This window comes from Oncorhynchus clarkii, chromosome 5 (genome assembly GCF_045791955.1).
Source record: "Oncorhynchus clarkii lewisi isolate Uvic-CL-2024 chromosome 5, UVic_Ocla_1.0, whole genome shotgun sequence".
NCBI classification, from domain to species: domain Eukaryota; kingdom Metazoa; phylum Chordata; class Actinopteri; order Salmoniformes; family Salmonidae; genus Oncorhynchus; species Oncorhynchus clarkii.
Window position 1 is genome coordinate 9140187 of NC_092151.1, and position 13705 is coordinate 9153891.

A 13705-nucleotide genomic window follows, 5' to 3' on the forward strand; every position below is an offset into this window, starting at 1 on the left:
AGATGTAGACAGAGAAAACAGTCCAAAGCAAAGAGATGTAGACAGAGACACAGAGAAAACAGTCCAAAGAGATGTAGACAGAGACACAGATAAAACAGCAATTGGCAACAAATGAGTGTTTGTCATTGCGCCATCAGGGTTCTGTGATAATTCATGCAGGCTCCTCCACGGGTAAACACTTTCCCATCCAAGTTCTTGTGTAAGAGTTGAGCAACAAGGACCGCTTCAAACCAACAAAAACAGATGGCATTTATTTACATACGAAAGTCTGGAACAGCTACATTCTACATTCTACCTTGTGTATAGTTTACCTGTAATTTATAGAAATATACAATAATAATAATAATATGTAACTTTTTAGTGATGTCGCTTATTTTTTCCGTGTTATCATTTTGTCTTAGTCGACACAACGCGGGCTGTAGCAGCTGTCAGAATGATAACACAACTAACAGAGAATACTGTTGTCACCACCACTCCTCTGCCCTGTTCGATCAGCTCAACCTGATCAATTCAGAATGACTGAATACGTGTGAGCATCCTGTCCGGGAGGTGAGAATGTGTCTGTGATCACTGTCAACATACTGATAATACACGCTGCTAATTAAGTGACTGACCCATATTCACTCTAAGCCCTATATTACCAAGGAATTGCACTGTCGTTTGTTTAAAAGGTTGTTTTATTTTCCTCCGGACTATGTGCATTGCATTGTTTGTATGTAAATGTTTCATTTCCTGTAGAAATGCATCCGGACTGAGGTTATTACCTTGGTGAGCAATGCCAAGAGCAATATAACCGCCATTCTAGTCTGATAAGGAAGTTAGTCATAGTGTTCGTGTTAACTAACCTCCAGACGAGCTTCAATGCCATACAACACTCCTTCCGTGGCCTCCAACTGCCTTTTAAATGCTAGTAAAACTAAATGCATGGCTCTTCAACCGATTGTTGCCCGCACCTGCCCGCCCGACTAGCATCAGTACTCTGGACGGAGAATTTGTGGACATACAAATACCTAGGTGTCTGGTTAGACTGTAAACTCTCCTTTCAAACTCACATTAAGCATCTCCAATCCAAAATTAAATCTAGAATCGGCTTCCTATTTCGCAACAAAACCTCCTTCACTCATGCTGCCAAACATAGTCTCGTAAAACTGACCATCCTACCGATCCTTTTCTTTGGCGATGTCATTTACAAAATAGCCTCCAACACTCAGCAAACTGGATGTAGTCTTTCACAGTGCCATCCATTTTGTCACCAAAGCCCCATATACTAACCACCGCTGCGACCTGTATGCTCTCGTTGGCTGGCCCTCGCTTCATATTCGTCGCCAAACACACTGGCTCCAGGTCATCTATAAGTCTTTTCTAGGTAAAGCCCCGCCTGATCTCAGCTCACTGGTCACCATAGCAACACCCACCCATAGCACGAGCTCCAGCAGGTATATTTCACTGGTCACCCCCAAAGCCAACACTTAATTTGGCCGCCTTTCCTTCCAGTTCTCTGCTGCCAATGACTCAAAGGAATTGCAAAAATCACTGAAGTTGGAGTCTTATATCTCCCCTCACTAACTTTAAGCATCAGCTGTCAGAGCAGCTCACTGTCCCTGTACACAGCCAATCTGTAAATAGCCCACCCAAACTACCTCATCCCCATATTGTTATTTATCTTCTTGCTCTTTTGCCCACCAGTATCTCTACTTGCACATCATCTTCTGCACATCTATTACTACAGTGTTAATGCTAAATTGTAATTATTTTTGCCTCTATGGACTATTTATTGTCTTACCTCCCTACTCTTCTACATTTGCACACACTGTACATAGATTTTTATATTGTGTTATTGACTGTACGTTTGTTTATATGTAACTCCGTGTTGTTGTTGTTGTTGTTGCTTTCCTTTGCTTTATCTTGGCCAGGTCACAGTTGTAATTGATAACTTGTTCTCTACTGGCCTACCTGGTTAAATAAAGGTGAAATAAATAAATACACATTTCAGGAAAGCTATCTACTTTAGCATTTTTAAGAGAAGCCCAATAAAAAGCACATTGCTGTTTATCTCAAATTTCTCCCTTTTTTTGTACCCCTCATTTAGTTCACCTGCTAGATATTTGATGCATCTAGATCTAGGCTTGACATAACTGCTGCCAAGTGCATCACAGCTCCTGCAAGACGAGGTTACTGTATATTCAGGTGGTGAAAAGCCAAGACCTTCTTTGTCTTTGTATTTCACCTTCAAGATATGTGACTTCCACAGACGGAGTGAGGTAATTGCTTGCCCTGAATGAGAAAGGTCAAGATTTACAGTGTCCTTTCAACAAGGAAGAAATGTATTCACTACTGTACATGTTTTCCACCCCAAAAGATACAGAGAAGTGGAGTATTATAGAATGTTTAACCACGATCCACAGTCCAGTACATCGCAGTCCAGTACATCACAGTCCAGTACATCACAGTCCAGTACATTGCAGTCCAGTACATCACAGTCCAGTACATCACAGTCCAGTACGTCACAGCCCAGGAGGTCACAGCCCGGGAGGAACGTGCTATGACCCACAGCATTGTTCAAACACTGCTTTTCATCCTTATCTCATTTGTGGGGAATATTCCTTGTCAAATCATCACAATAAACTCAACTGAATAGTGAATTCAACTGAATTCACAAATAGAATTATAGCTCATATTTTGTTCTGTTTCAGCAGGCTAGCCATATTTATTCATTAACATAATGTTACTCACTATAGTGTTCGATCTCTTCTCTTATTTCACCTCCTCTTCCTTCTCCTCCCCCTCCACCCCCCTTCCTCCTCCACTTCCTTCTCCTCCACAACCTCCTCTTCTTTCTCTTCCTCCTCCACTTCCTTCTCCTCCACCCCCTCTTCTTCCTTCTCCTCCTCCTCCACCCCCTCCTCCACTTCCTTCTCCTCCACCCCCTCTTCTTCCTCCACTTCCTTCTCCTCACCCCCTCTTCTTCCTTCTCCTCCACCCCCTCCTCTTCCTTCTCCTCCACCCCCTCCTCTTCCTTCTCCTCCACCTCCTCCACTTCCTCCTCCTCCACTTCCTTCTCCTCCACCCCCTCCTCTTCCTTCTCCTTCACCTCCTCCATCCAGGTGGTACCCAGCGACTACCCAGGGCCATCGGGGTAGCCCTGGCTAAGGAGCTGATCTTTGCGGCGCGGGCGATTGACGGAACGGAGGCGAAGAGACTGGGCCTGGTCAGCCATGCCGTGGAGCAGAACAAGAGCGGAGATGCCGCCTACCTCAGAGCGCTGGACCTGGCCCGCGAGTTCAACCCAAATGTGAGTATATGATAAAGCATGTACGTACAGTGCATTCAGAAAGTATTCAAACCCCTTGACATTTTCCACATTTCGTTAACTTACAGCCTTGTTCTAAAATTGATTAAAAATATGTTTTTCTTCTTCCTCAATCTACACACAATACACAATAATGACAAAGCAAAAAACAGCTTTTTAGAAATGTTTGCAAATGTATTAAAAATACTACATTTAAATATCACATTTACATAAGTATTCAGACCCTTTACTCAGTACTTTGTTGAAGCACCTTTAGCTTCTTGGGTATGACACTACAAGCTTGGCACACCTGTATTTGGGGAGTTTCTTCCATTCTTCTCTGCAGATCCTCTCAAGCTCTGTCAGGTTGGATGGGGAACGTCACTGCACAGCTATTTTCAGGTCTCTCCAGAGATGTTCGATCGGGTTCAAGTCCAGCCTCTGGCTGGGCCACTCAAGGACATTCAGAGACTTGTCCCGAAGCCACTACTACGTAGTCTTGGCTGTGTACTTAGGGTTGTTGTCCTGTTGGAAGGTGAACCTTCGCACCAGTCTAAGGTCCTGAGGGCTCCGGATTAGGTTTTCATCAAGGATCTCTCTGTACTTTGCTCCGTTCATCTTTCCCTCGATCCTGACTAGTCTCCCAGTCCCTGCCGCTGAAAACATCCCCACAGAATGATGCTGCCACCACCACGCTTCACCGTAGGGTTTCCTCCAGACGTGACGCTTGGCATTCAGGCCATAGAGTTCAATCTTGGTTTCATCAGACCAGATTGTATCTCATGTTCTAAGAGTCCTTTAGGTGCCTTTTGGCAACCTCCAAGCGGGCTGTCATGTGCCTTTTTACTGAGGTCTGACCACTCTACCATAAAGGCCTGATTGGTGGAGTGCTGCAAAGATGGTTGGCCTTCTGGAAGGTTCTCCCATCTCCACAGAGGAACTCTGGAGCTCTGTCAGAGTGACCATCGGGTTCTTGGTCACCTCCCTTACCGAGGCTCTTCTCCCCCCGATTGCTCCACCGTCGGCCAGCTCTAGGAAGTGTCTTGGTGTTTCCAAACTTCCATTTAATAAGAATGATAAAGGCGACTGTGTGTTCTTGGGGACCTTCAATGCTGCAGAAATGTTTGGTACCCTTCCCCAGATCTGTGGCTTGACACAATCCTGTCTCGGAGCTCTACAGACAATTCCTTCAACATCATGGCTTGCTTTTTGCTCTGACATGCACTGTCAACTGTGGGACCTTATATAGACAGGTGTGTGGCTTTCCAAATCATGTCCAATCAATTGAATTTACACAGGTGGACTCCAATCAAGTTGTAGAAACATCTCAAGGATGATCAATGGAAACAGGATGCACCTGAGCTCAATTTTGAGTCTCATAGCAAAGGGTCTGAATACTTATGTAAATAAGGTATCAGTTTTTTATTTTGTATAAATTTGCACAAAAAAATGTAAACCTGTTATCACTAGGTCATTATGGGGTACTGTGTGTAGATTGATGAGGGGGGAAAGTATTTGATCCATTTTAGAATAAGGCTGTAACGTAACAAAATGTGGGGAAAGTCAAGGGGTCTGAATACTTGACGAATGCTATGTACATTGTACACTGTACAAACCAGAGTAATACCACCTTTAAGCAGGGATGTTATTACACATTGGCTGTGTCTGAAATCGTGTCCCCTTACTTGATTATCAGCTGTGTCTAAAAATGTAATTTTCTTTCTCAATTTGTGCAGCGAATTCATACTAGATTTAAAAAATGAAATTACTTTTACATCCTGGCATATAAAGTGTACTAAATGTTTGGAAATTTCACATAATATAAAACGTTTTATTTTTGCATACCCAATGAGCGTACTCTTTACGAGTATGGGTGTTCCGACATGGCCGTTGACTCTGTGGTTTCCCTGAAATCAAACCTGTTCTCAGATTCTCAGAATAGGCTGCTACACTGAATGATTTGGAGTGTAGCACACAGTCGTGATGTATCAACTTCTTAGAAATAACACCTGAGCGAATGCAGATGTTGTACCTTTTATGTACGGATTAGATTTCTAGTGACCTGCAACATTATACCGGGGAACCACCTGTTATATAGACTCAGGGTAGACACAACAACCATTGTTATCTTGTTATGGCTGAAATCCCGTTAACGGGATCGATTTGACAACAGCCAGTGAAAGTGCATGTCGCCAAATTCAAACAACAGAAATCTCATAATTAAAATTCCTCAAACATACAAGTATTATACACCATTTTAAAGATAAACTTGTTGTTAATCCCACCACAGTGTCCGATTTCAAAAAGGCTTTACGACGAAAGCATACCATGCGATTATGTTAAGTCAACGCCTAGTCACAAAAATCACAGCCATTTTTCCAGCCAAAGAGAGGAGTCACAAAAAGCAGAAATAGAGATACAATTAATCACTAACCTTTGATGATCTTCATCAGATGGCACTCATAGGACTTCATGTTACACAATACATGTATGTTTTGTTCGATAAAGTTCATATTTATATCCAAAAATCTAAGTTTACATTGGCGCGTTATGTTCAGTAATGTTTTGCTTCCAAAACATCCAGTGATTTTGCAGAAAGCCACATCAATTTACAGAAATACTCATCATAAACGTTGATGAAAGATACACGTGTTATGCATATAATTAAAGATATACTTCTCCTTAATGCAACCGCTGTGTCAGATTTCAAAAAAGTTTTACGGCAAAAGTACACCATGCAATAATCTGAGTACAGCGCTCAGCCACAAAAACAAGCCATACAGAGATACCCGCCATGTTGTGGAGTCAGTAAAAGTCAGAAATAGCATTATAAATATTAACTTACCTTTGATGATCTTCATCGGAATGCACTCCCAGGAATTCCAGTTCCACAAAAAAAATGGTTTTGTTCGATAAAGTCCATAATTTATGTCCAAATACCTCCTTTTTGTTTGCGCGTTTAGTCCAGTAATCCAAAATGCACAAGGCGCGAGCACTAGGTCCAGACGAAAAGTCTAAAAAGTTATATTACAGTTCGTAGAAACATGTCAAACGATGTATAGAATCAATCTTTAGATGTTTTTATCAGAAATCATCAATAATGTTTCAACCGGACAATTCCTTTGTCTTTAGAAATGGAAAAGGACCGGAGCTCTTACTCACGCATGACTAAACTAATGGCTTTCTTCCAGACCCCTGATTCAAACAACTCTTATTCGCTCCCCCTTCATAGTAGAAGCCTGAAACAATGTTCTAAAGACCAAAACTACAAACCTCAGATTTCCCACATCCTCTTTGGATTTTTCTCAGGTTTTTACCTACCATTTGAGCTCTGTTATACTCACAGACATAATTCAGACAGTTTTAGAAACTTCAGAGTGTTTTCTATCCAAATCTACTAAAAATATGCATATCTTAGCTTCTGGGCCTGAGTAGCAGGCAGTTTACTCTGGGCACGCTTTTCATCCGAACGTGGAAATAGCGCCTCCCAGCCATAAGAAGTTATTTACATGTACTTTTGACCATAAACAAACTATTGTTTTGCTTTGATCTCTTCAGGGTCCCATTGCAATTAGGATGGCAAAGTTGGCAATCAACCAGGGCATAGAGGTAAGACTCATACATACCGGTACTTTTTCCATCTCTGTAATAAGTGATCAAATGTCCCCAAATTCAGTTTTCAGTCAACATACTGGTCTCAAGTACAGTATTTTATAATTTGACCAAATCTGTTCACATGTTTATTATTGAATGGTTAGAGCACAGGTTAAGTCATTTTGATGTTCTAAGCAGACCTTAGAACATCAAATCATATTTAAGATTGACCCCTTAGGAATTACCTTTTAAGGATGACCTAGTATTTGGGAATGACCTCAGGTCTAAGTAATAGTATTTGGGAATGACCTCCTAGGTCTAGTAATAGTATTTGGGAATGACCTCAGGTCTAAGTAATAGTATTTGGGAATGACCTCAGGTCTAAGTAATAGTATTTGGGAATGATCTCCTAGGTCTAGTAATAATATTTGGGTATGGCCTCAGGTCTAAGTAATAGTATTTGGGAATGATCTCCTAGGTCTAGTAATAGTATTTGGGTATGGCCTCAGGTCTAAGTAATAGTATTTGGGAATGATCTCCTAGGTCTAGTAATAGTATTTGGGAATGATCTCCTAGGTCTAGTAATAGTATTTGGGAATGATCTCCTAGGTCTAGTAATAGTATTTGGGAATGAGCTCCTAGGTCTAGTAATAGTATTTGGGCCTCTTGGGTCTTGCTGCATTTAGGGATCGGTGCCACAAAGCATGGTGGAGGATTGAAGTAAGCATAATTTGTAAGCATAATTGACATAATTGAAGTAAGCATAATTTGACCAAATCTGTTCACATGTTTATTATTGAATGGTTAGAGCACAGGTTAAGTCATTTTGATGTTCTAAGCAGACCTTAGAACATCAAATCATATTTAAGATTGACCCCTTAGGAATTACCTTTTAAGGATGACCTAGTATTTGGGAATGACCTCAGGTCTAAGTAATAGTATTTGGGAATGACCTCCTAGGTCTAGTAATAGTATTTGGGAATGACCTCAGGTCTAAGTAATAGTATTTGGGAATGACCTCAGGTCTAAGTAATAGTATTTGGGAATGATCTCCTAGGTCTAGTAATAGTATTTGGGTATGGCCTCAGGTCTAAGTAATAGTATTTGGGAATGATCTCCTAGGTCTAGTAATAGTATTTGGGTATGGCCTCAGGTCTAAGTAATAGTATTTGGGAATGATCTCCTAGGTCTAGTAATAGTATTTGGGAATGACCTCAGGTCTAAGTAATAGTATTTGGGAATGATCTCCTAGGTCTAGTAATAGTATTTGGGTATGGCCTCAGGTCTAAGTAATAGTATTTGGGAATGATCTCCTAGGTCTAGTAATAGTATTTGGGAATGATCTCCTAGGTCTAGTAATAGTATTTGGGAATTATCTCCTAGGTCTAGTAATAGTATTTGGGAATGAGCTCCTAGGTCTAGTAATAGTATTTGGGAATGATCTCCTAGGTCTAATAATAGTATTTGGGAATGAGCTCCTAGGTCTAGTAATAGTATTTGGGCCTCTTGGGTCTTGCTGCATTTAGGGATCGGTGCCACAAAGCATGGTGGAGGATTGAAGTAAGCATCTGATTCAGTAGTCAGTGAGTCAGCTCACTTGCCAAAGGGATCCATGTCACATCTGAAGGCCGTCAGAGAAACCTGAGAGAATCTGTTGAGTGACTTCGTTATCCCAGAGGCCAATGGTCACAACTGACACATAAATCGCACTTTCTGACAGGTGCTGTGTCATTTGTAGACAGCCTGTTCTACCATGTTAATGTATCATAGGCTACACAAACTGCAAATATCCATATTGGGGCCAACTTTGACAAATGGTCAAATCACACGCAAGATCAGCCTGGTTTCATGTAGTTTTCTCGGGTTATATGAATACAGGTCAACAGCTGGCCCACTTGAAAGATGCACATTTTTAAACAGAGAGAAATTCTTCTGTGCATTCCTTTATAAAATTGCTCAACAACGATCTCTTTAAATGTAGGTTATTTTCTAAAGGAGAGTATGTTACAGGAGATATTTCTGGTTCAGTTAAATGTCAAGGTAACCTATGAAAGTAGGTTTCTCCTCTCTCTGTGCTGTCAAGGAAAATAAATGCTGCCCCTAATTCTGTATAATTCAACCTTTTAAAGTGTGAATTTGGAATGGGTCTTGGATCTAGGTAGGTTTGTTAAAGTTGGTGAACATTTTACCAATGCACAGACATATGCTCAATACAGATATAGGATCGTAATTTGAGCCAGTTTGTGACGGCTAGAAAAGAATCCTACAGCAACAGGAAATGTTAATTATTATGTGGATTATACACTGAACAAAAATATTAACACAACTTCAAACATTTTACTGAGTTACAGTTCATAAAAGGAAATCAGTCAATTTAAATAAATTCATTAGGCCCTAATGTGCCCTATGATTTCACATAAATGGGAATACAGATATGCATCTGATGGTCACAGATACCTTTTTAAAAAGTAGGGGCGTTGATGAAAAAAAACATTCAGCACCTGGTGTGACCACCATTTGCCTCCAGCAGCGCAACATGTCTCTTTCGCATACAGTTGATCAGGCTGTTGATTGTGGCCTGTGGAATATTGTCCCACTCCTCTTCAATGGCTGTGCAAAGTTAATGGATATTTGCGGGAACTGGTACACGCTGTCGTACATGTCGACCCAGAGCATCCCAAACATGCTCAATGGGTGACATGTCTGGTGAATATACAGGCCATGGAAGAACTGGTACATTTTCAGCTTCCAGGAATTGTGTACAGATTCTTGCGACATGGGGCTCTGCATTATCATGCTGCAACATGAAGTGATGGCGGCGGATGAATGGCACAACAATGGGCCTCAGGATCTCGTCATGGTCTCTGTGCATTCAAATTGCAAGCGATAAAATGCAATTGTGTTCATTGTCCATAGCGTATGCCTGCCCATACCATAACCCCACCATGGGGCACTCTCTTCACAACATTGACATCAGCAAACCGCTCACCCACACGACACCGTACACGCGGTCTACCATCTGTGCGGTACAATTGAAACCATCATAGATGAGCATTTGGTGATGTCGACGAGCTCGCAGATGAGTTTCCTTGACAATTTGTGCAGTAATTATTCGGTTGTGCAAACCCACAGTTTCATCAGCTGTCCAGGTGACTGGTCTGAGACGATTCCGCAGGTGAAGAAGCCGGATGTGGAGGTCCTGGGCTGGCATGGTTACACGTGGTCTGCGTTTGCGAGGCTGGTTGGACGTACTGCCAAATGATCTAATACGACGTTGGAGGCGGCTTATGGTAGAGAAATTAACATTAAATTCTCTGGCAACAGCTCTGGTGGATATTCCTGCAGTCAGCATGCCAATTGCACACTCCCTCAAAACTTCTGTGGCATTGTGTTGTTTGACAAAACCGCACATTTTAGTTGCCTTTTATTGTCCCCAGCACAAGGTGCACCTGTGTAGTGATCATGCTTTTTAATCAGCTTCTTGATATGCCACACCTGTCAGGTGGATGGATTATCTTGGCAAAGGGGAAATGCTCACTAACAGGGATGTAAACAAATTTGAGAGAAATAAGCTTTTCATGCGTATGGAAAATTTCAGGGATCTTTTATTTCAGCTCATGAAACATATGACCAAGGCTTTACCATTTGCGTTTATGTTTTTGTTCAGTGTAATTAATGGAAAATCAAGTCTGAAATTTCAGTGGAAATTACAAACGTGAGAAGCCTTTTTAAACCTCAAATAATACACTACAAGTTTTAAATTTCCATTGCAGGAATGTTCTTCTGTAACAGGGTGATCAAATTAAGACGCTACATCTGTAGTTTCGATCCTGTAGGAATGACAGGAAACGATGAAACAAGGAAACCACATAGCTGGTCAAGAATAAAGATGGTAGAAAATAGCTATTTTATACGGTTTATATTGCTGCATATGTTTGTTATTTTCTCTAATATCTTGATATTTTTCAGGTGGATTTAAATACGGGATTAGCAATTGAAGAAGCATGCTATGCCCAGGTACGTCTAGTCATGAACAAGAACTTCAATTCCACAACCCTTCTGTTAAATAGCCCAAATACGGTTAAATAGCCTATATTCTGTTAAATAGTCCATATTCTGTTAAATAGCCTATATTCTGTTAAATAGCCCAGATGCTGTAGATTTCTGACGCTTATTTTTCTGCTAGAACAATTTAAAATGTACACTTCTTTTTATATGCAGTTCACATACAATGATGCCACGATTTTGTCAAGGTTAGATAGTGTCTATTGACATAGTGTACCTCTTCCACCTGCTGCATATCTACGCTCACTTTGGACACCACTTTGAACAGTCTTCAGTTGTACATCAAACAACTCACACAGTATGACGCATAAAACAACAACCACCATCGCTCGCAGGATCACTCAAAATAGAACATATACGTTGACGTTGTTGTCTTTCATTTCCAAGGTGATTCCGACGAAAGACAGGCTGGAGGGACTGGCTGCGTTCAAGGAGAAGAGGCCTCCTCGCTTCAAGGGAGAGTAAACACCACCCTGGGCCAATCAAGGTGGAGTAAACGTTCACCCTGGGCCAATCAAGGGAGAGTAAACGTTCACCCTGGGCCTATCAAGGTGGAGTAAACGCCACCCTGGGCCAATCAAGAGCAATCGCAAATGGCTACCTTCAGTTCTCCTCCTTTCACTGCTTCTGTCAGATTCCCATAAGACGGCAATATAGGCAGTACCATCCTCTCTATAACTGGAGTGGGGTGTCCTAACCGAGACGTGAGATGTCACATAAAAGTACTGTATCCGGACAGAGATAGAAGTTATGGAGAGAACAACTTTACAGCTGATTTAATAACCAGAACTGCTAATCTGCATGATGTCATGAGTTGCCTTTCCTTGTTGTCGTGCCCAACATGTGGTCTGTTTGCTGTATGTTAACATCATCGAATTTTTGTTCTTCAGTGATTCAGAAGATCAGAATAATTAAGAATTTGCAAATATGATGAGATGAGATTGGATCCTTAATATTACGCAGAAAAGAATAGTCCCCGAAATTCCCTATTTATTTGACGAGCGTGTGGTCGTCAGCGCATCCAATCCATTTTCTAATTACATTTCATGATATCAGGCAGGCTAACAGCAAATCACATGATAAAAGCCATGCACTTCCCAAGTTCGCTGTGTTTTCTAATGTTTGAATGTTAGAGAAAAAGGATCTGTTCCTAGATCACAGAGGAAACCTTTGTAGAGCTATCACAATAAAGTTCTGTCTCAAACTCTGTCACCTGTCTATGCTTCTTGTCTCATGTTTTGAAGCTAGTTACACATTACATACTGTAGTGTAAAAAGACCTTCTGCCAACCTTGGATCTAAACCCAGTTTCTTGACATCAAATGATTATCAATGTATTGATGTTTCATGACCTTTCACCCTAAGAGAAACTCTCTCATGAGAACAAGTCAGTAGTTTATGAAATGTACTGTTTAAATGCTTTCGGCCTTACAGCGAACATGTTTTCCATGAAAAATTATCGGAGAATGGCTTTTCATCCCCCTTCATAATATATATTTTTTTAACTAGGCAACTAAGTTAACTAACAAATTCTTATTTTCAATGACGGCCTAGGAACTGCCTGTTCAGGGGCAGAACAACAGATTTGTACCTTGTCAGCTCGGGGGTTTGAACTTGCAACCTTCCGGTTGCTAGTCCAACGCTCTAACCACTAGGCTACCCTGCCGCCCCATAAATTTCACTCTGAATGCATTTCAAAGGAAGTGGCTAAGTGGTTAAACATTAGTAGACCTTTCCTGAGATTATTATTTTTTTCTTGTGGGAAGGTTAATCTCATACTTCTAACAGTCAGTTGCAAAAACATTAGCATTTGGGCTGAAGGTTAGCCAATTTGTCTGCTTGAGGACATAGTTTCCTCAGGGCTGAAGGTTAGCCAATTTGTCTGCTTGAGGACATAGTTTCCTCAGGGCTGAAGGTTAGCCAATTTGTCTGCTTGAGGACATAGTTTCCTCAGGGCTGAAGGTTAGCCAATTTGTCTGCTTGAGGACATAGTTTCCTCAGGGCTGAAGGTTAGCCAATTTGTCTGCTTGAGGACATAGTTTCCTCAGGGCTGAAGGTTAGCCAATTTGTCTGCTTGAGGACATAGTTTCCTCAGGCCTGAAGGTTAGCCAATTTGTCTGCTTGAGGACATAGTTTCCTCAGGGCTGAAGGTTAGCCAATTTGTCTGCTTGAGGACATAGTTTCCTCAGGGCTGAAGGTTAGCCAATTTGTCTGCTTGAGGACATAGTTTCCTCAAGGCTGAAGGTTAGCCAATTTGTCTGCTTGAGGACATAGTTTCCTCAGGGCTGAAGGTTAGCCAATTTGTTTGCTTGAGGACATAGTTTCCTCAGGGCTGAAGGTTAGCCAATTTGTCTGCTTCAGGACATAGTTTCCTCAGGGCTGAAGGTTAGCCAATTTGTCTGCTTGAGGACATCGTTTCCTCAGGGCTGAAGGTTAGCCAATTTGTCTGCTTGAGGACATAGTTTCCTCAGGGCTGAAGGTTAGCCAATTTGTCTGCTTGAGGACATAGTTTCCTCAGGGCTGAAGGTTAGCCAATTTGTCTGCTTGAGGACATAGTTTCCTCAGGGCTGAAGGTTAGCCAATTTGTCTGCTTGAGGACATAGTTTCCTCAGGGCTGAAGGTTAGCCAATTTGTTTGCCTTCAAAAAGTATTCACACCCCTTGACCTTTTCCACATTTTGTTATTACAGCCTGAATTTAGATTGGATTCAATTGAGATTTTGAGTCACTGATCTACACAAAATACCCCATGTCATTTT

The 13705-nt window shown here is 41.4% G+C and overlaps 1 protein-coding gene across 1 annotated transcript in view; it reads left to right on the forward strand.

Moving 5' to 3' along the window:
* LOC139408301 (AU RNA binding protein/enoyl-CoA hydratase) overlaps window positions 1-12160 on the forward strand; it is a 48814-nt gene extending 36654 nt beyond the window's left edge. Inside the window, exons 7-10 of the mRNA XM_071152018.1 lie at window positions 3105-3292; window positions 6848-6898; window positions 10853-10900; window positions 11336-12160. Coding sequence (XP_071008119.1) covers window positions 3105-3292; window positions 6848-6898; window positions 10853-10900; window positions 11336-11413 — 365 coding nt within the window. The 3' untranslated portion in view covers window positions 11414-12160. The remainder of the gene's footprint in view (window positions 1-3104; window positions 3293-6847; window positions 6899-10852; window positions 10901-11335) is intronic.
* The last annotated feature ends 1545 nt before the right edge of the window (window positions 12161-13705 follow it).